The sequence below is a fragment of the Prionailurus viverrinus genome, chromosome A2 (genome assembly GCF_022837055.1).
Source record: "Prionailurus viverrinus isolate Anna chromosome A2, UM_Priviv_1.0, whole genome shotgun sequence".
NCBI classification, from domain to species: Eukaryota; Metazoa; Chordata; class Mammalia; order Carnivora; family Felidae; genus Prionailurus; species Prionailurus viverrinus.
This window is the reverse complement of record NC_062562.1, coordinates 837,839-861,709: the sequence shown is the minus strand read 5'-3', so window position 1 is coordinate 861,709 and position 23,871 is coordinate 837,839. Positions and strand designations below refer to the sequence as shown.

The 23,871-nt window shown below is 43.0% G+C and overlaps 1 protein-coding gene across 1 annotated transcript; it reads right to left on the bottom strand.

The window, feature by feature from the left end:
* Positions 1–3,988: 3,988 nt before the first annotated feature.
* LOC125148644 (zinc finger protein 556-like) lies at positions 3,989–23,226 on the bottom strand. The gene is given in 6 exon segments (XM_047826664.1): positions 3,989–5,732; positions 5,735–6,603; positions 7,030–7,213; positions 7,965–8,091; positions 22,544–22,630; positions 23,206–23,226. Coding segments are annotated over 5 exon segments (1,308 nt in total). The 5' UTR covers positions 22,547–22,630; positions 23,206–23,226; the 3' UTR covers positions 3,989–5,607.
* Positions 23,227–23,871: the final 645 nt, after the last annotated feature.

Genomic DNA, 23,871 nt, shown 5'->3' with positions numbered 1-23,871 from the left:
ACTCAGATATAGACTGCGCGTTCTCCGGCTTCCAGAACACCTGTGGTCTCAGCTCCGCCATAGGAGGGACTCTCCGCGGCAGGAGCCTGCGACTGCGGCTGCGCAGGCCAGCCAATTCAGAACTCCCAGGTGACTCCGCGGCACCCATGTGACTGCATCCGCGTTGCATGTTGGGAGCACTGGAGGGGGGGTGCGGGGGGGGGGGTACATGATAATGTCTGAGGAGGCTCTTACTCTAAGCTACATTACCCCAAGTGACCACGGGTGTGCAGCGGAAAGGGTTCCACAGATTCCACCTGGAGCCGTCAGGGAGTTTGGAACTGAGGCAACCCGGGGTGTTGACAGCGCTTGCGCGGCGCTGAGGACCCGCCCCCCCCCCCCCCCGGGTGTTGACAGCGCATGCGCGGCGCTGCTTCGCACGTTTGGCCAGGCAGAGGCGAGAGACTGCGGAAGTGCGGGCGTGAGTGCGCACGCGCATGGCCGTGAGTATCGCGTCCTCCCTGGTGTGTCGCCCACGTGGTAGGTGTTGAGGCTGTGACCCATTCGAAGGAGAGTTTGGCCGGCAGTAGGTTGTGAGTTCATGGGGGAGCCGCGGCTCTGGAGGAAGAATGTGGGCCGCTGGTTTACAGTGCTTCCTCTGGACTCTCCGGGCACCCACATGGAATTTCTGCGCAGGAATGACTAGTGGAGCGCCCTCCAGTGTGCGTCAATAGCGGAGTTTGCAGCAGTGAAGGGCACAGTTGGGTTTGTCCCTGAGATGTCAGGTAGTCTGAACGGAGTTGCAGGTGGCCTCGGGACAGGACCCTATGCGTATGCCCAAGGAGTAGGAAACACCACCAGGCCGACTCCCCCCTCCCCGGAGGATTCCCTTGAGAACGCGGTGGAATTCCTTTTAAATTTCAAGCCACAGCGTTCCCAGAGTTCTGGCCCAGGAAACCTGATGTAAACCTAGAGACCTATTGCTGGCTTTCCCTCTCTTCCCTCAGGTAAGGTGATGGAGGTGAGGACAGGTGTGACCCTGGAGTGTTTTCGAACTTCAGTTGAGGTTCCAAGAAAGGCCTGATGGGTCGCAAGTCTTTAGGAGGTGGAAAGCACTGTCCTTACACATCTAAAAATCAGGGTGTGAGTGAGTTTAAACTTCCCTTTAGTTCATAAGATAGTTTCGTATCTTTGTTTTCTAATAATTTATTTGAAAGACTAGAATTAGCCATTGTAAGTGTAGTTCTATGGGTTTTCGTAAATTCACACTTTGTACCACCGCAGTTAAAATACAAAACACTCCATCTCTCTCCTCCGAGAAAACACCGTCCTCGTGCTCATTTGTTGACAAACTTCCCCCCATTCTTAACCCTCTCATCTGTTCTAGTTCCCTGTACCTTATTTTTTCCAGAATGGCATATAGATGTAGGCTTTTTAAAATTTTTTTTTCAACGTTTATTTATTTTTGGGACAGAGAGAGACAGAGCATGAATGGGGGAGGGGCAGAGAGAGAGGGAGACACAGAATCGGAAACAGGCTCCAGGCTCTGAGCCATCATCAGCCCAGAGCCCGACGCGGGGCTCGAACTCCCGGACCGCGAGCTCGTGACCTGGCTGAAGTCGGACGCTTAACCAACTGCGCCACCCAGGCGCCCTAGATGTAGGCTTTTGAATACTGTGTTTAAAATGTAATGTTACATTTTGAAATTTTACTAATTGTACTTGTCCTCCAGAGTTCTGAGATTTCAAATTTTCAACAGTACCCAGTACACCTCGTGGCACACATTAGGCCTTCAAAATAGAGAGATCCCATTATCCTTTTCAGGTGCATAAGCTTAAGCAGGACCCTGCTTCCATTGCTTAACTTGTGTCACTTGTACAATTGGAAGGATGCTGGGAGAAGTCATTGAATGTGGTAATAAGGATTATGAAATGACACTAATCTCTGCTGTGCTATGAAAACAAGCGTTAGCATGGAGAAAGGGACGAAGACTGGATTTCATTTGCCTTTTAATTAAGCACAGTACTGTTATGTTTTTCTTTCCTAATGTGTGTTGGAAGTCTAAGCATGTGGAAACAATACCTGTAAAAAGCAAAGTGGGCATTTGGGACTTTTATGGATTATTAAAACAAAAGCTTACACATTCTCCTCCTATAAGTGGTCATTAAAATTTTCCTTGTTTGAGGATGTCTAATAAATTGGGATATCGCTCATATGATACCCCCAGTCTGCAGCTCACTTCACTGATTCCTGGTGATTCACTGATTCACTGATTACCATCGCTACCTCTTCTTGCTTCTATTAGGAAATCAGAGTGGACTTGCATAGCTATTGCTCTGCTCACAGAAGACTTGGGTTAGAAGTATGAGTATAATGTGAAGCTTCCTTAAACTATGAGAAACGCTGATTTTCTTCAGAACAAATCTCAGTCCACATGCTGGAGTCCCAAAATGATAGTAACAAACATATGAGGCAATTTCTTTTTTTTAATATGAAATTTATTGTCAAATTGGTTTCCATATAACACCCAGTGCTCATCCCAACAGGTGTCCTCCTCAATACCCATCACCCACCCTCCCCTCACTCCCACCCCCCATCAACCCTCAGATTGTTCTAAAAGTTATATGAGGCAATTTCAAATTCTTTCATGAGGATGTTAAATACAAACACCCATACAGCATGCTTCAAATCAATATGAACTGTCTGGTCCCAAATACCAGTGCCCAGTCTCATCAACATATATAACACATCCTGAAATTTTTAACCATTGTGAAAATGAGGGTGAACTATATCTGTAATTTTATGGGAAATGATTAGTGTTAACTCCACGAGTGGAGGATTGTTTCTGTATCATCACCCACTATTTACCAACACTTCTGAGCAGTTCCAGAAAGTATCTAAGGCATACTAAGTGGTGTAAGTATACATGAATCAATGGTGCCTTCATTCACTGAGGCCTCTCTTCTTCAATCTGTGTGCCTATTATCTCGTCATGGTTTATATTTTACTTCACTTTGCTTTTATATTATCCAATAAAGTTTAAGATATTTTCTCATGAGAATCTTTTTATATCATTTGCTAGACTTACTTATTACTTAATTAAATTGGTAAAACCATTATTTAAGTTTTTACTATTGTGAATAAGAAGTTATATTGATAACATTGTAACAATATACAAAGTAAGATTTGTTAGGATGAAAACTGCCTACATTTGTATGCACCTGGTAATATTGACTCAAAATTTACAATTCTTGGGGCGCCTGGGTGGCGCAGTCGGTTAAGCGTCCAACTTCAGCCAGGTCACGATCTCGCGGTCCGTGAGTTCGAGCCCCGCGTCAGGCTCTGCGCTGATGGCTCGGAGCCTGGAGCCTGTTTCCGATTCTGTGTCTCCCTCTGCCTCTGCCCCTCCCCCATTCATGCTCTGTCTCTCTCTGTCCCAAAAATAAATAAACATTGAAAAAAATTTTTTAAAAAAATTTACAATTCTTAAATTCACAAAGTTACAAAGTTTCAACAACTCATAGATGCAATGTTTTAATATCTTTTAAGTAAATTAAAGGCATTGACATTTATTAGTATACATTTTAAAACAACTAACAGAATATTTCTCAAACATTTTATACATTTATCTAATGCACAACTCATATGGAAACAGTTAATTGAATATTTCTCATAAACACTGAATTTGTTCAACCAAAAAAAAAAAAAAAATTCACATTGTGTCTAATCACACATAATCAATCTTAATAATGGAACATAGGGGCGCCTGGGTGGCTCAGTCGGTTAAGCGGCCGACTTTGGCTCAGGTCATGATCTCGCGGTCCGTGAGTTCGAGCCCCGCGTCGGGCTCTGTGCCGACTGCTCAGAGCCTGGAGCCTGTTTCAGATTCTGTGTCTCCCTCTCTCTCTGACCCTCCCCCGTTCATGCTCTGTCTCTCTCTGTCTCAAAAATAAATAAACGTTAAAAAAAAAAAAAAAAAAAAAAAAAAATAATGGAACATATCCTGAGGGATTGGATTTAGTGCTGAGTAACAGAAGACCCACACCGTCTACCCAATATATCAGTAATGCTGATTTATGTTATAGGAATACTGGGTCAGGACAGCTGCTCAATCATGCCGTAGGGAAACACAGCCCCATATGTTCTTATGGATGCACCACTGCATCTGTTGTACTGGAAGCAGACACACAGAAGCGTGAGAAGTATTAAGAGAGTAAGATGTTCACTATACAAATCAGACTTTATGTGAATATGTTAAGATCTAGGGAAAAGGGGTCAGAGCATTAGATGAGATCAACGGCCATGACATCCTAATCAGTGGCCCGGTGGACAGTCTAGGGCTTTCAGGAAAATGCAAGCTGTGGATATCTGACCGTGGATGTGCATCCATGCTGGAGAAGCTGGTAGGGTGTCTGTAAAAGCCTACACCTCTGACGAAGTAGAAGTCACGCAGTTGGTATTTGTTTTGAAGGTGCTTTTGATTGGCAAGGCCGGCAATCAGGAAAATAAGCTGGAGACGGTACCCACGGAGTCCCTACACATCTGTCTATCTCCCTAGAGAGTGGTGGTTCAATACACTGAAAGGCGCTTCTTTCAAATCTCATGCAAGCTGGGCTATTACAGAATTCTATCATGGAACCATATAGAGAAAGTATCCTGGGAAGTGGTAGTTCCTAGCCCTTCCTATGTTGCGAGGACATGTTCCAAGAGAACCATATCCACCTCTAGATTTCACTGTCTTCTTCATTCAAATGTATTGTCCACTTCCTAACCAGAAGCTAGGACAAAGAGCATACAGCAACAGATGGAAATAACAATTCATACGAAACTATACTCTTGCAAGATCTCTGCATACCTACAAATTTCTAGCCAATTACATATTCACAAATTTGCAAGCCAGCAAAATGGAATAATGGAATAACGATCCTCTGGCAAAAAAAAAAAAAAAAAAAAAAAAAAAGGTGTCGAGAACATATACCTTATGATGTAAGTAAAGAAGTGTCAACTTTAAGTGTCAAGTTGTAAGTTCTCTCAGGAAGACAGTAAAATGGAATATATGTACGTAATGGGAAAGTGATACCCAGCTTGGAACATACTTGGCCAGTAAGAAAATCCAAACGAATACCAATGTCACATTACTCTAAAGGCCCCATACTTACAGAACAATTTAAAAACTATATAAAATTAAACCTAATGCATATTTAAAACACATCAACCACCCGTGGGTGAATCACACTTCAAAATGGATGCAGAAATATTAGCTGAATTCATGAAGGGGGAGAAAACCTACAATATATCAAAATTCATGTACTGTGTAGATGTACTCAGAATACTTGAGAATTTTCATCTCAATGTTTAGTTGAACGAGACATGGAAATTCACTTGCCAGAGGTCCACATTAAGGATGAGATACTGAGCAATACTGTGTAACTTTTATAATATTTCTCTTCTGGTGTGGATTTTCCAAACTGTTTTACATGAATTAATATGCATTAGGTTTTCTTATATTTAGAAACGTTCTTTTGACTGTGAGTTCTCACATGACTACGAAACACTTTGAGACAACTGAAAGTTTTCCCACATTTTTCACACATCTGAGGTTTCTCTCTAGTCTTTATCCTTATGGTTTTAGAAGGATTGGGACCAACTGAAGGCTTTCCCACATTTTTCACACTTACAGGGTTTTTCTCTAGTCTGCATTCTTACATTTTTGGAAGGATGACCGAAAGCTTTCCCACATTGCTTGCATTTATGGGTTTCTCACCAGTGTGCTTTCTGTCATGTTTGTGTAAGGATGAGGACCAACCAAATGCTTTCCCACACTTTTCACACTCATAGCGTTTCTCTTCAGTGTGAGTTCTTACATTTTTGGAAGGATGAGGGCCAACTGAAGGCCTTCCCACGTTGCTTATGTTTACACGTTTCTCTCCAGTGTGCATTCGGACATGTTTGTGTAGGGATGAGGGCCAACCAAACGCTTTCCCACATTTTTCACATTTATAGGGTTTCTCTCCATTGTGAATTCTCACATGTCTCTGAAAGGATGTGAGCCAACAGTAGGCTTTCCCACACTGCTTACATTCATAGGGTTTCTCTCCAGTGTGCATTATCATATGTACTCGAAAGGATTTGGGACAGCTAAAGCCTTTCCCACACTGCTTACATTCATAGGGCTTCCCACCATTGTGCATCATCACATGTACGCGGAAGGATTTGGGGCAACTGAAGGCTTTCCCACATTCCTTACATTCATAGGGTTTCTCTCCAGTGTGACTCCTTATATGTCCAGTGAGGGAGTGGGAACGAATAAATGTTTTCCCACAAAGTTTACAGGCATAGGGTTTCTCTCCACTGTGAGTTTTCACATGATTCCTTAGGTAGGAAGAACAACTGAACGCTTTCCCACATTCCTCACACTGATATAGTTTGCGTCCAGTATGACTTCTTTTGTGCCTCTTAAGGGATGAGCGATGCCTGAAGACTTTTCCACACTGAATGCACTCATACAGTTTTACTCCAGTAGGCGTTTTCTTGTACAGCTTAAGACTTGGAATATGGTTGATGGTTTCACCACATGTATTACCTTTGCTACTGTCACAGAGTCTCTCCACCATATGATTTCTGCTAAAAAAAAAAAAATGGAGGGGGCACATTATTAATGGTTTGTGTATTAATTATTTATTAATATTTGTTGATGAGCTCGAGGATTACATTTCTACCATTTTTCTGTCTAAATATAGGTTTTCTGTCCTGTTGGAATTAGTTCAAGGTGGAATAAACTAAATGCTCTGAGAATGGGCTGAGGCACAGCCCATTACTACAACAGCATTTCTCATATGTAGGGCTCCCTGGTCATTGTTTTCCACCAAATTATTTTTCAAACGCTTAATGTCTGAGTCACATGAAGGAAAAAAAGGGAGGGAATGATTTGTGAATAAACAAATCTGGAGCTAGGTTTATGGGTCTCTTGTTTTTGTTTTTGTTTTTTAATTTCATGAAATAGTAAGATTCTCTACTGGGATATTGCATTTTCTCCTAAATGCAACTCACCTCAAATGTCTCCCCTGGTTGTTGTGCTTATCTTCAATGCACTGGTCTTCCCAATTTTCTCCAAAAAGGGAGGTCCAGGAATCATTTTTTGTGAACCTTGCTATTTTCTGCTCATTGGATAATTTTTCTCCAAAAATAACCTGCTGAGAAGTGGACCCATTGGTTCTAAGTTGATTCTCATCATCTAAAACAAAACAGTGAATAAATCTTATGAAAAAGGCAACTGTGAGAAAAGAAATACATTCAGGAGTTCAGTGTTTCAAAACTTAATTATTAAGAGACACAAGAGGGGTTCCTGGGTGGCTCAGTTGGTCAATTATCTGATTCTTGATTTCATCTCAGGTCATGCTCTCACATTTCTTGGGTTCAACCCCTACACTGGGCTCCACATTGTCAGTGACAGAGAACACTGTTAGTGTGGAGCCTGCTTGGGATTCATTCTCTCTCTCTCTCTCTCTCTCTCTCCCTCCCTCCCTCCCTCCCTCTCCCTCCCTCTCTCTCTCTCTCTCTCCCCCTCTCTCACTGCCCCTCCCTGCTCATGCATGCTCTCTCTCTCTTAAAATAAATAAATAAAATTAAAACAAAGAGGCACAAGAAGTCAAAATAGTAGGCAATTTAATATGCACAGAAAAAAACACAAGGTTTCAAACAACAAGCTTCTCCATGCCCACAAAGTGACCCACGGGTATATACACATACTGAGGACAGGGAAGAATGCTGTCTTTTAAACCAGAAAGGAAGAAAAACACAGGTCAATATATAGATTTTTACCGTCACTGAGAAACTGTTAGATTCTAGGTCTGTGACGGCTGTGATCACGCCTGTCTTATTTTCCAATGCGTCTTCCTTCCGCATTCCAGATTTTGAAATGGGCTTAATGAATGAGAAATAGTTGTTATCGAAATAACTAAGTGAAGGATTGATGCCACCCTTACCTACTGTGACCAGGTTCCTGAAGGTTTCTAGCATCACATCTTTGTAGAGCTTTTTCTGAGCAGGTTTCATCAGGGCCCACTCCTCTTGGGTGAAGTCCACAACCACATCCTCAAAGACCACTGAGTCCTAAAACAAACCACAGATGTGTAGGAGAATGGGTAATACAGGGGAAGTGGACTCAAATTCACAGGAAGTTCCAACAAGATTCTATGGTCTCCCCACATCTAATCTACATCCACACTCACTTTCTGTATCATGGTCTTAACACACCACTAATACATTGAACTTGTCCCTCTCTCCATTTTTACTGTGACCCTTCCTGTGTGATCCCTGCCTTTTCACAGAGTCTAGAATAGTCCAAAACACATTGGAAAAATTAGAGAAATGCTATACAAATGAAACAAATATTTCCATTTTATGACCACCAATTCCTCGTGACAAAAACTATTTCATCTGTCTCCTTATTGCCCACCGCATTGGTCAGCACTGCATAGGTCCCAAGTTCAAATTGAAACGGGACTCTAATAAACAAAAACGCACTGAAGTTTTTCCTTCATTTCCCCTCACCAACGAGAGGCCCAAGGTGGAAACCCAAATTGCAACGTGGGCCAGCCGATCCTGTGTCTGGATGTACTCTAGGCAATTCAAAGTAGATATGTCCAACTGGGAGCATGAAGACCTTTTTCCTGGAGAAATGCTAATATTAACTTATATGTGTATTATTTATGTATATCATTTATCACAGAATCAGTTGCTACTCTTTGTTCCTTTGTGTGCCCTTGAGACAGAAGAGGTATTGAGAAAGAGGAGGAAAGAGGAAGACAAGATAACTCAGAAGGAGGGAAGAAGGCATTAGAACTTAGACCTTTCCATAATACCCACATTCATAAACCTTGGTGTCGGTATGCATTAATTTTGAGTACATGCACACGCACGTGCACACTGAGGTTCTAAGATGCCAAAATAGCTCTTTCCACCCAAGATTGCTGGTGCCTTGATCTTGGACTTCCCAGCCTCCATACGTGAGGCTTCCCATTTCTCCAATGCGAGAAATACATTTCTATCATTTCGAAGCCACTCTTTGGTGTTTTGTTATAGCAGCCTGAATGGGACGAAGACACATAGCCAGAGACTGGAGCAAAGTGAGATGGGAAGTAAGTCAAGAATGGTGGGGAGTGCTGGGAGGTTGGGCCCATCATCTTGTGGGGAACTAGTCAGATTCGATTCTGTGAGAACTGTGGAGCTACTTCAGGCTTTTGCACAGAGGAGTGGTCTCCTCTCTAGCTTTCATGATCCATCACTTGTGTTGAGACTAGACTATGGGGAATGGATGTAGAGACCAGAACACCTGTTAAGAAAATAAAGCCATAACCAGGTGAGAGGAAGGTGGGTCAGCCAGGGTGGTCACAGTGGAATGTACAGGGGAAATATTGGGAAGGGCTACAGATTCCTGATGGACTGAAGTTGGGGCAAGACAGAATGAGAGGAGTTGATGACGCTGATTATGTCTCACAATAAAAACTGAAATAATGGGGGCGGCTGGGTGGCTCAGTCAGTTAAGCGTCTCCCTTCAGCTCAGGTCATGATCTCATGGTTCCTAAGTTCAAGCCCACATTGGGCTCACTTCTTCCACATGGAGCCTGCTTCAGATCTTCTGTCCCCCCCCCCCCTGCCCCTCCCCCACTATTGCTCTCTCAAGAATACAAATAAAACATGTAAAAAATCTCAAAAAAAAACCCCAAAACCCTGGGGCGCCTGGGTGGCGCAGTCGGTTAAGCGTCCGACTTCAGCCAGGTCACGATCTCGCGGTCCGTGAGTTCGAGCCCCGCGTCGGGCTCTGGGCTGATGGCTCAGAGCCTGGAGCCTGTTTCCGATTCTGTGTCTCCCTCTCTCTCTGCCCCTCCCCCGTTCATGCTCTGTCTCTCTCTGTCCCAAAAAATAAATAAAAAACGTTGAAAAAAAATAAAAAAAAACAACCCAAAACCCCGGAAAGATGGAGTTTCCATGAACTGAGATGTAGAAGGCCGTATGTAGACTAAGGTCTTGGGGAGAGGATGAGAAGTTCCTAACAGGCAATACCAACATGGGAATAACAATAAGACATCCGAGTGGACACATGCATTACTAATGTCTTCAGGAGCACCGGTCAGAATGGCAAAAATTTGAAAACACCCAAGTAGCCACTAGTAACAGAGTTAATAAATAATGGTGGTATATCCTTGCAAGTGAATACAAGAGAGCAATTAAAGGTTAATTAACTATTATTACCACACAGAAGACCGTAAAATAACTTTAAACAAAAGGAATCTTACCTAAAATCTTACCTAAAATCTACACTGCGATTCCATTTACATGCAACGTAGGACATGCAAAATTAGAGTATCTTTATTTGATGCTGCATACACAGGTGCTAGAAGAATGGACACTGCCTTCACACCATTCAAGATATTGGTTACATCTAGAGAGTGAGGAGGGTCACTGGGAATCATTTCCAGTGGGGTGTCTGATGTCAAGCACTGTTTTAGCTCTAGGGCTGGATTTTACTTCACAGGTGTTTATTTTTTATTATTGCTATAGACTGTCCAATATGTCTTATGTACGTTTCTGCATGTATGTTATACTTTGCAATGAAACATGGTAATCAATTAACACAACTTACCTGACATCATCTTAAGAATTATAGAAAATGATTTTATACTGTTCAACAGAAACACATGGAAAAAAAACTCATACTGCAGGGGAACCAATGGTAAGACGCATAGCCCAATAAAGAGCATAGTGGTGGGGGGGTGGGAAGATTATTCAAAAAGGAATAGGGGCGCCTGGGTGGCGCAGTCGGTTAAGCGTCCGACTTCAGCCAGGTCACGATCTCGCAGTCCGTGAGTTCGAGCCCCACATCAGGCTCTGGGCTGATGGCTCAGAGCCTGGAGCCTGTTTCCGATTCTGTGTCTCCCTCTCTCTCTGCCCCTCCCCCGTTCATGCTCTGTCTCTCTCTGTCTCAAAAATAAATAAAAAATGTTGAAAAAAATTAAAAAAAAAAAGGAATATATAGGGGCCCCTGGGTGCCTCAGTCGGTTAAGCATCTGAGTCTTAATCTCAGCTCAGGTCATGACCTCACAGTTTGTGAGTCTGAGCCCTGCGTTGGGCTCTCTGCACTGGCAGTGGAGAGCCTGCTTGGGATTCTCTCTCTCCCGCTCTCTGCCCCTCTCCTGCTTGCATGCGTGTGCATGCACATGCTCTCTCTCAAAATAAATAAACTTTTAAAGAAGGAATGTATAAATGGTGTGAAGTTTTTCTACCAAAAAAAGTGTACAAAACTAAGTTCCTCTTGCCTCACTCCTGGTCAACATTACATGAAAAAGCCAATCCAGGGGCGCCTGGGTGGCTCAGTCGGTTAAGCGTCCGACTTCAGCTCAGGTCACGATCTCGCACTCTGTGAGTTCGAGCCCCGCATCTGGCTCTGGCTCTGGGCTGATGGCTCGGAGCCTGGAGCCTGCTTCCGATTCTGTGTCTCCCTCTCTCTCTGCCCCTCCCCCGTTCATGCTCTGTCTCTCTCTGTCTCAAAAATAAATAAACATTAAAAAAAAATTTTAAAAAAAAGCCAATCCAGTGCCACAAGAAAATAAACAAATGTGCAGAATTACAAAATAATAAAAAAGATCACTGTTATCCTTAGCACTAAGAAGCCTCTGCACAGGACCCCGACAGAACAAGAAGAACCACAAAATAAGATTTTTAGCACGATTCTAGAATAGATACACAGGACGAAAATAAAACTCAGCACCTTTCCATTTCATAACAACATTGAGTTGGAAAATTCATGTCAAAAAGTGAACACGAAAGCCATCATTTCAAGCCTCTGGAAACAATCCTTACTAAGGACATACAGCTGAAGAAACGGGTATTCAAGAAACTATGCGAATTCAGTACCAGAAATTAATAGTTTGGTATTTAAACCAAGACCACTCCCTCTCTCCCTAGACTTCCTTTTCTGACTGCAGCCAAGAACACAGGACCCCTGTCCACACAGCTCCCAGCCAGAAAAGGGGGCCGTCAGCATTTCTCATCCTGCCCCAGTTAGCTGCTGCTGAGTTTAAGCTCCAAGCAAGTGCAGTCGACAGGAGGGCCTCTCTACTTCCGCCAGCCCCCACTTGTAGAATGGAGGCTCTACAGTGGGTGCAGGGGATGCTGAGAATACGGGGACCTGATTGTTCTTGTTTTGCCTAAGGCGGAGGTTCCGCACTCAGGAGAGGCAAGCTGAGAAGACATCAAGCAAATGCTCTTCCTCCACTTAATGCTCAGCTCTTTTTTTTTTTTTAACACGTATTTATTTTTGAGAGACAGAGCATGAGCGGGGGAGGGGCAGAGAGAGGAGGAGACACAGAATCCGAAGCAGGCTCCAGTCTCTGAGCCATCAGCACAGAGCCTGACGCGAGGCTTGAACTCACAGACCGCGAGATCATGACCTGAGCCGAAGTCCGACGCCTAACTGACTGAGCCACCCAGGTGCCCCAATGCTCAGCTCTTAAAGTGGACTTGTCACTCAGGGGGAGGTGTGCCATTGTCCCCACTTCAACGCAGCCCTCTGGCTCAGAGATTCTTGATGAGGAGGAAACGCAGGCTGTAAAACAGATAGCTCCTAGTCTTTCCCCCCAAAGAACTGACTTCATTTACAACAGAACATGGAGATTCCCAAGCCTAAGGTTGCTCTCAAAAACAGTGGAAGTTGTAGTGAAAGGCAACAGGGAAGAGATTTAAGATACAGGCAAAACTGTGGTCCCCTTGTTTTCAGGGGACAAATAGGGAAAGAGGAAGCTGGGAGGAGCCCCTCGGGGGTCTGAACGATCAACAAACACTAACCTGTGCAGCCATTCCTTCAAAGGAGTCCAAATTTGACTGAATTAGTTGATAGAGCAATGTACGCACCATGGCATGTTCAAAACAATAAAACAGTCAGCCTGCAACTAGTGGAGATTAACAGCTAACAGCGGTTGGTCGAGAAAGAAATGAAGAAAACCCTGCCAACACTACTGCCATCCCAGGTGACTGAGGAGAAACATCAGAGGCCTACTACTGAAGGGGTTGGGAGGAGAGTGAAATAGACTTGACTAAAATAATCCAGCCAGTCCCCAAGCAAACACAAATAAACAACAGTCAGGAAGCCCAGAAGACAGGGGCCAGTACCCAAAGTTGCTACAATATATTATCTATAGTGTCCGGTTTCCAACAAAAAATTACAAGGCATGCAAAGAAAAAGGACACTGTGACCCTTACAGCAGAAAAATAAGCAGGGATCGGGGGGCACCTGGGTGGCTCAGTTGGTTAAGCGCCCGACTCCAGCTCAGGTCATGATCTCACGGTTCCCAAGTTCAAGCCCCGCATCAGGCTCTGCGCTGACAGCTCAGAGCCTGGCGCCTGCTTTGGACTCTCTGTCTCCCTCTTTCTCTGCCCCTTCCCTGCTGGTGCTCTGTCTCTCTCAAAAATAAATAAAAATATTTTTTTAAAAATGTTTTAAAAAAGAAAAAATAAGCAGGAAACAGAAATAGCAAACAGATGTTGGTTTACAGAAGGGTTCAAAGTAACTTATAAATATGTTCAAAGAACTAAAGGAAACAATGATTAAAGATGTAAAGGAATATATGATAACAATGATGCACCAAATAATGTCAAAAAGAGATCGAAATTATTCTAAATGAACCAAATGAAAAATCTGGGGTTGAAAAGCACAATAACTTTTGTATCCCTTGCCTCTGGAGACATGTCCAGTAAGAAACTGCTATGGCTGAGGTCAAACAGGTTGCTGCCTATGTTTTCCTTTATGATTTTGATGGTTTTGTCTCAAATGTAAGCTTTTCATCCATTTTGAATTTATTTTTGTGTATGCTGTAAAGAAAGTGGTCCAGTTTCATTCTTCTGCATGTTGCTGTCCAGTTTTCCCAACACCATTTGTTGAAGTGACTTTTTTCCATTGGCTATTCTTTCCTGTTTTGTTGAAGCTTAACTGGTCTTCATACAGTTGTGGGTCCATTTCTGGGTTTCCTATTCTCTTCCATTGATCTATGTATCTGTTCTTGTGCCAGCATCATACTGTCTTGATGACTACAGCTTTGTAACATAGCTTGAAGTCTGGAATTGTCATGCCTGCAGTTTTATTTTTCTTTTTCAGGATTGCTTTGGCTGGTTGGGGTCTTTTGTGCTGAGCGTGGAGCCTGCTCAATATTCTCTCTTTTGCCCTCTGCCCCTCCCCGCTGCTCATGCTGTCTCTAAGAATAAAAAATAATAATTAAAAAGGAAATGCAGGGGCGCCCGGGTGGCTCAGTCGGTTAAGTGGCCGACTTCGGCTCAGGTCACGATCTCGCGGTCCGTGAGTTCGAGCCCCGCGTCGGGCTCTGTGCTGATGGCTCGGAGCCTGGAGCCTGTTTCAGATTCTGTGTCTCCCTCTCTCTGACCCTCCCCCGTTCGTGCTCTGTCTCTCTGTCTCAAAAATAAATAAACGTTAAAAAAATTTAAAAAAAAAGGAAATGCAACAGATTTCTATCGATTTCATATCGTGCAACTTTGCTCAATTCATGTATCAGTTCTAGCAAATTTTTGGTGGAGTCTTTTAGGTTTTGTACAGAGTATCATGTCATCTGCAAACAGTGAAAGTTTGACTTCTTCCTTGCTGATTTGGGTGCTTTTTATTTCTTTTGGTTGTCTGATTGTACTTTCAGTACTATGTTAAATCAACAAAACTAAAAGGCAGCCTACAGAACAGGAGAAGATATTTGCAAATGATAAAGGGTTAGTATCAGATAAAGATCTCATAAAGGGTTAGTATCCAAAATCTATAAAGAACTTATCAAATTCAACACCCAAAAAATGAATAATCCAGTTAAGAAATGGGCACAAGACACGAACAGACATTTTTCCAAAGAAGACATACAGATGGCTAACAGACACATAGAAAGATGCTCAACATCACTCATCACCAGGGAAATACAAATCAAAACCATGACAAGATACCACTTCACATCTGTCAGAATGGCTAAAATTAACAGCTCAGAAAACAACAGATGTTGGCAAGGACGTGGAGAAAGGGGAACCTTCTCACACTGTTGGTGGGAATGCAAACTGGTGCAGGCACTCTGGTGATAGTATGGAGGTTCCTCAAAAAGTTAGGGGCGCCTGGGTGGTTCAGTCGGTTGAGCGTCCGACTTCGGCTCAGGTCATGATCTCACAGTCTGTGAGTTCGAGCCCTGCATCGGGCTCTGTGCTGCTGGCTCAGAGCCTGAAGCCTGCTTCGGATTCTGTGTCTCCCTCTCTCTCTGACCCTCCCCCACTCATGCTCTGTCTCTCTCTCTCTGTCAAAAATAAATAAACATTAAAAAATTTTTTTTAAGTTAAAAATAGAACTAACTGGGATACCTGGGTGGCTCAGTTGATTGAGTGTCCAACTTGGGCTCAGGTCATGATCTCACAGTTCATGAGTTTGAGCCCCGCATCAGGCTTGCTGTTCTCAGCGCATAACCCACTTCGGATCTTCTGCCCTCCTCTCTCTCTGTTCCTCCCCACTCACTCTCTGTCTCTCAAAAATCAATAAAACATTAAAAACAATTTTTAATAGAACTACCCTATGACCCAGCAATTGCACCACTAGATTTTTACCCAGAGGATACAAAAGTACTGATTCAAAGGGGCACATGTACCCCAAAGTTTATAGTAGCATTATCAACAACAGCAAAACTATGGAAACAGCCCACATGTCAATCACCTGATGAACGGATAAAGAAGATGTGGTATATACGTTCAATGGAATATTACTCAGCCATCAAAAAGAATGAAATCTTGCCGTCTGCAATGACCTGGATGGAGCTAGAGTGTATTATGCTAAGCAAAATAAGTCAGTCAGAGAGACAAATACCATATGATTTCACTCATATGTGGAAAACAAAACAGATGAACACAGGGGAAGAAAGGGGAAAAAAAGAGAGGGAAGCAAACCATAAGACACTCTTAACTACAGAGAAGAAACCGAGGGTTGGTGGATGGAAGTGCACGGTGGTGGTCTAAATGGGTGATGGGCATTAAGGAGGGTAGTTGTGATGAGCACTGGGTGTTATATGTAAGGGACGAATCACTAAAGTCTGCAGCTATATGTTACTATATATGTTAACTACACAGGATTTAAATTACAACTTGAAAGAAAGAAAGAGAGAGAGAGAGAGAGAGAGAAAGAAAGAAAGAAAGAAAGAAAGAAAGAAAAGGCACAATAACTGAAAAAAGTCATCGGAGACCCTCAACCATAGATTTGAACTTGTGAGAGAAAGAACTACAAAGTATGTTATTCCATTCACATGAAACGTCCAGAATAAGAAATTCTCAAGAAGCAAAAAGTACCTTAGTGGTTATTGATGGCTGGGAGTAAGAAGGAAGGTGATAGATAAATGGTCTGAGGTTTCTTTTGAGATGATGAAAATGAACTAAAGTTGACTCTGGTGAGAACTATGAATAAACAGACCAGAATTGTACACTTTAAGTTGGTGAATTTTATGGTATGTATAGCATGTAAATTACATCTCGGTAAAGGTCATTTTAAGCCAGCGCATAATAAAGACTTCTAATGAAGGGTATAAAAAGATTCTAATGGACAAAAACCTTCAACTCTATTGGATAATATCAAAGTAAAATGCATGGAAAAGCGGCACATGTTCTTTGAAAGAACTCAATGCCATGAGGATGTCAGCTCCCCCAAAAGAAACCCGTAGTAGTCTTTATAAAGTTCCATTAAATCCTCAGACCTGATTTTCCAGAACTTCACAAAAACAACGTCTCGAAAGTTTAAAGTTCTCCAGAGAACAAATGTCCAAAAAAAGGGGGAAAAAAAGTTTCTTAAGAACACGATAGGGGCTTTCCAAATACATGAAGGAATTTGAAACCACAGTAATATGGCCAATATGTTATTAGTAGAGGATAAACCAATAGATTCATGGAAAGGGAAAGAATCCTGAAGAGACCCTATGCATATGGAAATTCGATTAATGACAGAACAGGCATCGCAAAGCAGTGGCAGAAATGCTGTATACTTTAATATACAGGTCAGGGAGAAATTAGCATCCAACTAGGAAGAATGCTTGGTATTGCCATCTAGTCCATGGGCAATAATCAATTTACTCTAGATTTAAATGCAAAAGACATAACTAGAACTCTTTCAGAAGTTAAAGGGAAAGGCTTTTATGATGTAAGAATAGGGGATTTTTTCTTAAATAAAATTTTTAAGTATAAAAGATTATTATAATTAAAATTATAACCATAAAATGTTTACATATAAAACTTTCCTTAAATAATAAAAAAAGAGTAAGCTATAAAGGAAGAAATGGATGATTACAACCCTGCTAAAGTTAAGAAACTGAAAAGGTAAACCACAATTCGAGATAAGTGTACTTGCGACACATACAAATATAAAAATGTGTGTGTAAAGCAAAACGGAATGGTCAGACAAATGAATGAGAAACCACAAAATGGTTAAAACATGTATCACAAAAGATGTAAGGCTACATATGAGCAAAGAGTCAACCTCGTTGTCATGAGCAAACAGAATAAAATCTTGTTTCATACCAAGAAGAGCAAAAATTACTAAATTAGATCATGTCGGGTATGGATGGTCACATGGAACAAAGAAGCAGTTATGTACAGATGTTTGGAGAATCAACTGGTACATTCCATTGGAATTTCCTAATAAATCTGAACTTGGCCATGATCCACAATCTAGAGATTTTCCTCCAGTATGTCGTAAATGTACCATGCATTGCACTCGTACACTGAAACAAGACTCATGGGAGTGGCATTTTTCACAAAAGCAAAAAACAAACAAAAAAAACAAAACAAAAAAAAGAAACAAACTTCAAAAACCCAAATCCCATAAGCACTGGAATGGAAGGAAGAATGATGGCAGTTGCAGACAGCAGCATGTATGAAACAAACTGAGGCAAAGAACCCTGGGGAAGCCTTTTCAGCGTAATTCCGTTAATATTTATTTATTCAAAGTCCTGGAGGGATAAAAGTAAGCAGAACACTGCTTAGTAAAAAAAAAAAACAAACATAAAAGGTAAAGGCATGAAGATTAAGCAAAGAAACAAACAGTAGTTACCGATGGGACAAGACGGTCATTTAGGGAGGGTCATGGCAGGAGTCTCTACCCAAGACCGATTTATGAATCTAGATGGTGAGTCTATGGATGTTTACACCATGATTAGTTTTAAAACGTCCAATAAAACTCTGTATGTGTGCTAAATACGATAAATTTCACCATAAAACTTAAAGCATCAATTAAGGTTGGAAAATTATATGCTTTTTGTATGTTTGCTTACCACGTAAGATGAAAAAGTTTGATTAATGAACTTAAGTAGAAAAATATTACATGCAGATCGATTGCCTAATTAGAACTGGTTGCATAAACTTGAAAATCAAAGACACCTGTCATTGCTACGAAAAGGTCTGCAGAATTAGCAACAGAACAAATAAGAAAAGTGTGCTGCACGTGTACGTCATGTCACCTTTCCTATAACAAAAGAAAAACTCTTGCACTTTGAATCGTTTTTATAGAAAGAAACACTGACAAAAATGCACAAGAAATCATTAAAACTAGTTGCCTGAAGGTGGCTGGGGCAGGACCGGCACAGACCACAATATGCTGGCAGGGGATTGTCTTGTTAGATTTTCAATGTTTTACAGATTTTTTTAACCTTTGCATCCATTATTTACTTTACAGAAAGAGAAATCTATATCAATTATATTTTGCTTTTTAATGGTTTTTATTTTTATTTGGGAACTACTTTTCCATATAAGAAGTTATGTTAAGATTTAATCCTGTGAAAATTAATAGAGCAAAGTCTCACTAAAATGGAGTGGAGAGAAAAACAATAATAATAAATGAAAAAATAAAAACCCAAAAGAAAAACAAAACAAAATGAAAGATAAAATGGAGTCAGGGGACCAGAAGGGGTAACCACACCACTCCACGTCAATTACAGGAAAGAACTCTCAATTACAGGCCCAAGAGAGGTCCATTGCATCTACTATAAGAAATTGACTGGGACGCCTGGGTGGCGCAGTCGGTTAAGCGTCCGACTTCAGCCAGGTCACGATCTCGCGGTCCGTGAGTTCGAGCCCCGCGTCAGGCTCTGGGGCTGATGGCTCAGAGCCTGGAGCCTGTTTCCGATTCTGTGTCTCCCTCTCTCTCTGCCCCTCCCCCGTTCATGCTCTGTCTCTCTCTGTCCCAAAAATAAATAAATGTTTTGAAAAAAAAATTAAAAAAAAAAAAGAAATTGACTACCCCTAGGGGCGCCAGGGTGGCTCAGTCGGTAAGCCTCCGGCTTCAGCTCAGGTCATGCTCTCATGGTTGGAGAGTTCCAACCCCGTGTCGGGCTCTCTGCTGACCTCTCAGAGCCTGGAGCCTGCTTCGGATTCTGTGTCTCCCTCTCTCTCTGCCCCTCCCCTGCTCACACTCTTTCTCTGTCTGAAAAATAAATAAACATTAAAAAAAAAAAAAGAAAGAAAGAAATTGACTACCCCTAGGGCACCTGGCTGGCCCAGTCAGTCCAGCATGAGACTCTTGATCTTGGGATTGTGAGTTTGAGCCTCACGTTGAGCAAAGAGCCTACTTACAAAAATCTTAAAAATGAAATAAAAAATAAGAATGGAGGATCCTTTACAGAAAATGAAAAGAAATTGACTACCCCTATAATTCATCAGGAAAAACTGCCATCAACAACACAGAGAAACTGTCATCACCCTGAACTCTTGCCTTTGTCCAATGGACTTTTGTCCAAAACAATCCCTCCCAACTTCCTCCTTGTCCATAAAATAATGTTGTTCTTTTGTTTGTTGGGTGTGCCTAGGGTTTTGCTGTCCTTGCAGGTCCCAAATTGCAATTTTCTATATTCCAAATAAATCCATTTTTGCTGATAAAATAACTGACTTATTTTTAAGGTTAAGAATCCCCTGAAAGTTAAAGTTTATGAAAATGAAATATCTCAAACATCTTTACAACTAAAATGACAGGTGACACCATCATTATTTGCACTTCCACTCCATCTCAGTTGAGGAACTATTTTCACAAATGAGTAGAACACTTCACACATCAGGGGTTTGGATCCAACCTATTCAATGCACTAGGATTTTCAAGGATTTGCACATCCAAAGGTAATTTTCCTCGTATCAATTAAAATAAGAATTGTCTTGGGAATAGTACATTTGAAACTTCATAACTCTATTGAGACAATCACTGATATAAAAAATTATGGAAAAAGTGAAAAATTAACCTGAGTGTTTAAATACACCCATCTCCTATCTGGAAGTCCTCTTGTCAAAAAAAAAAAAAGGAAGAAAAATTCTGTATGCTTTCAGAATTCTCTTCTATTGTATCTCTCAATCCATTTCTACTCACCCAAGAAAATAAAAATCTTACGACACTCAAATAGGGAAATAAAAAGGCCAAAGTTTTAGGGGGACTGGAGTTATATGGCAGCAACATTCAGTACAGAAATCAGAAGGGATGAAAATCAAACATTTCCATGGGCTCAGATAGAGCCACTGACTTATCCACCATTCCCAAAGAACACCCACCAGGTTCAGAAGGTGAAACACACCCACAGGCTTGGGGTCCAGAACCTCACTGCAGAAATACCAGCCTTCTGCTGGATCAGTCCCCAGCGATGGAGATAGGGTGACCTGAGCAGACACAGGGATGAACTCTGGAGCTCCACACACCCTCCACTCCCCTCCCTGTGGTGCGGAAATGCTCCCTCTCCAGGCTTCAGTTCTCACTACCCAGGAAACTCTTGGCTGGAGCCAGTTTAAAGTTCTAACCCAAATGAACCCCCAAATTCATAACTCTTTCTCCCCGAACCACGCACATTTTTCAGTGCCCTGCAGCATTTCTAGGTACACACATTCCTCCTGCGGATGGCGTGGACAGGCTGGGACATGAGCACAGAAGAGAAGCCCCAGAAAAAAGCCATTTCATTCTCTCTCTCTCTCTCTCTCTGATATCTCATGATTGGCCTTACTTAGCTTGGAGTCACTGGGCAGGGCCCCTATCCCCACTCGAGGTAGTCACTCTTGTTGGACCCTATTGATTTAAATGACACAAACTCAGTGTTTGAGGAATCCGGCAACATCACTCAAACCCAGTGTTCATGTATAAAGGAGAGAGAAGACTCAAGAAGAAAACCCACAATGGGTCTAATGACTTTTTAAATGACTCAAGAAGAAAACCCACAAGTATCTGTTCCTTTCAGAGAAAATGAAGATGTCACTTTATTATTTCCATGGGAGTAAAATGCTTTATAAACAATCACATTTCAACACGTGGTGCAAATTTCACGAAATAGGATTTAGCATTAATCTCTGAAATCCAATAATACCAGACAGAATAAAATTATCCAGTCATAAATTCCCCACCCAGTAAACAAAACATAGCTGACATTTTGGTGAGTTTTTGTAACTCACCAATTAATAGGCCAAGCTTTTGTGTGTGTGTAAATGCATTCATAATGCGAGAGAAGCTTTCTCTATTTCTCTTAGATTCTTTTCCCCAGGAGCATCCTCGAGGCTAAGCCCTGGAACTCCATTTGTCGTCACCAAAAAGAAAACAACAGATGTGAGAAACTTAACCACACATGCTCGAGGAGAGGAAAAAAAAAAAAAAAGGCACAAAAGAATTTTTAACAAATGGTATGTAAGACTAGATCTTTTTATTAATATTTCTGAACTTGAACCTTCCCGTTTCTTTGGAATTATTTGTATCTAATCTTTCTATTAATTAAATGTATTTTACATTTACTGACAAATCTCAGGCTCGAATAACCAAATAAATCTTTGCAAGGTGACAAACTCAGGGCGGGGCAGTGCAGAACGGGAACACTGAGATGACTCAAGGGTCAAGCACGGCCATCCTACCACGTGGGACATCCACCCCCCAACAGCTGTTCTCTGAAATGCTCGCTGAACAGCCTCCCAAAGGGCACTGGCTCCTGTCCCACTGCGGGTCTGCAGTGCACTTTGCTTTGCAGGTTGCAGCACCAACTCACTGGGTTTTCTTTGTCCTTCGGGTTTTTCATCCTTCACCGTGTGAATCCAGGGGGCAGGAACCATTCCTCTCTTCCCTTCCATACCAGCATCTGGTCAACTGACAACTAATGTCCCTCCAGGAAATGAGAACTGGGGTCGGGGTCACCTAGGGATCCAGGACATACCAGAGGATCTCTCCGAGCCCAGGACCCCAAGCAGGTCTCCCCACACTCCTCACTCGTCCCCTAAGGCTCTCTTGTAGGAGGAGCTAACTCCGGGCTGAGATTCCCCGACCCCCGGGTGGATAGCAAGCTGTGCTCATCTGGTCACCCCAGGCAGTCCTGAGAACCCCAGACCCGCGCGGGGATGGGACAGGACGCTGGGACCCAACCCCGCGGCCAAGGACAGAAACTCGGGTCAGAACCTGGAGAGGGGTTGGGGAGAGGAAGCCGGGCCGCGGCCACCTCCAGACGGTACCGGCTGTTGAACCAGCCCCTCCCGGTCTCGGCCGACCCCGCGCACTCACCATCTCGCGGCCTCGCTGCAGGCTCTCCTGGCGCCCTCCCCGTGGCTCCACGGCCCAGGCAGGTGAGCGCGACGCCGACCCAGACACCTGCAGCCGCACGGGGCAGGTGCACACTAGCGCCTCTGGCGGTCTGAGAGCCCAGCCCACACGGCTGGGAGCCCGCCCGCGATTCTGATTGGACGGTGCTCCGAGACCGCGGACCCTGATTGGACAGGGCTTGCAGACCCCGCCCCAGCCCTCCCAACCAGATAATCCACCACCCTCGCCCCAGGGCCCCCGACGGGACGATTCAGCACGACTGCAACGCGAGTGGCTGGCCCCTTCCGGCTGGTCACAGTAGGGACACTTGGGTACAAGTAGAACCAGCTCTAGTTCCCCCAAGGACTTCGGCGTCTCCCCGCAGGTCTGTGGCACCTCCTGTTTCCAGACTCCCATTTCCCCACCGAACAATACCTCTCTGTCCAGAGAAGGAGAGGTGCCCAATCCCGGCTGGGCTGGGACAAGGCAGGACAGGAGGCCCTGGTGTCCTCCAGGGGTCAGAGGTTGGCTTGGGACTGCAAGGTCACCCTTGAGTCTGGGCTCTTTAAGAACACAGACATTTGGGGGCACCTGCGTGGCTCAGCCGGTTGAGCGTCTGACTTGGCCTCAGGTTATGATCTCACCGCTTTTGAGTTCGAGCCCCACATCAGGCTCTGTGCTGACAGCCCAGAGCCTGGAGCCTGCTTCGGATTCTGGGTCTCTCTCTTAAAAAAAAAAAAAAAAAACCATAAAGAAAAAAAATTTTTTTTAACACACATACATTTGATCGTGACTTCACCACGTGCAGTGCAGGGTCTGGATACGTTTTGATACTTGGCCCTTGACACCGTCGTGGCCTCACCCATGCTTCCCCACCCCCCCTCATCTGCTGCTTTAGATCAGGAAACTGCAGCCTGCAAGTGCCAGGTGCTAGCGAGGAATTTGAACCCCACAGCCTGAAACTGGGCTCAAGATCTTTTCTCAGAAGGACCACAAGTTACCGGACATGTTCATTAAAATCCTCAGCTTCACATTCTACACTAAAAGGAAATTATTTGCAGGTCCATTTTTTAGTATATCCCTAGAGAACTTTGAAATGTGAACGGTTATGCTATCCCTCAGGCCATTTAACTGACAGAAGAAAATAGCAAAAGCTTATATAAATTTGGAATGGGCCCAGAAGTTTAATATGCTGAACAGATTGAGTCAAAATTCCTAGTGCATTTAATATGCTTCCCTTTTCTGAAAATACCTCCCAGTTTAAGAGCTAGTGGAAGGACACTCTACTATGGTTTGCAAAAAGTATTGTC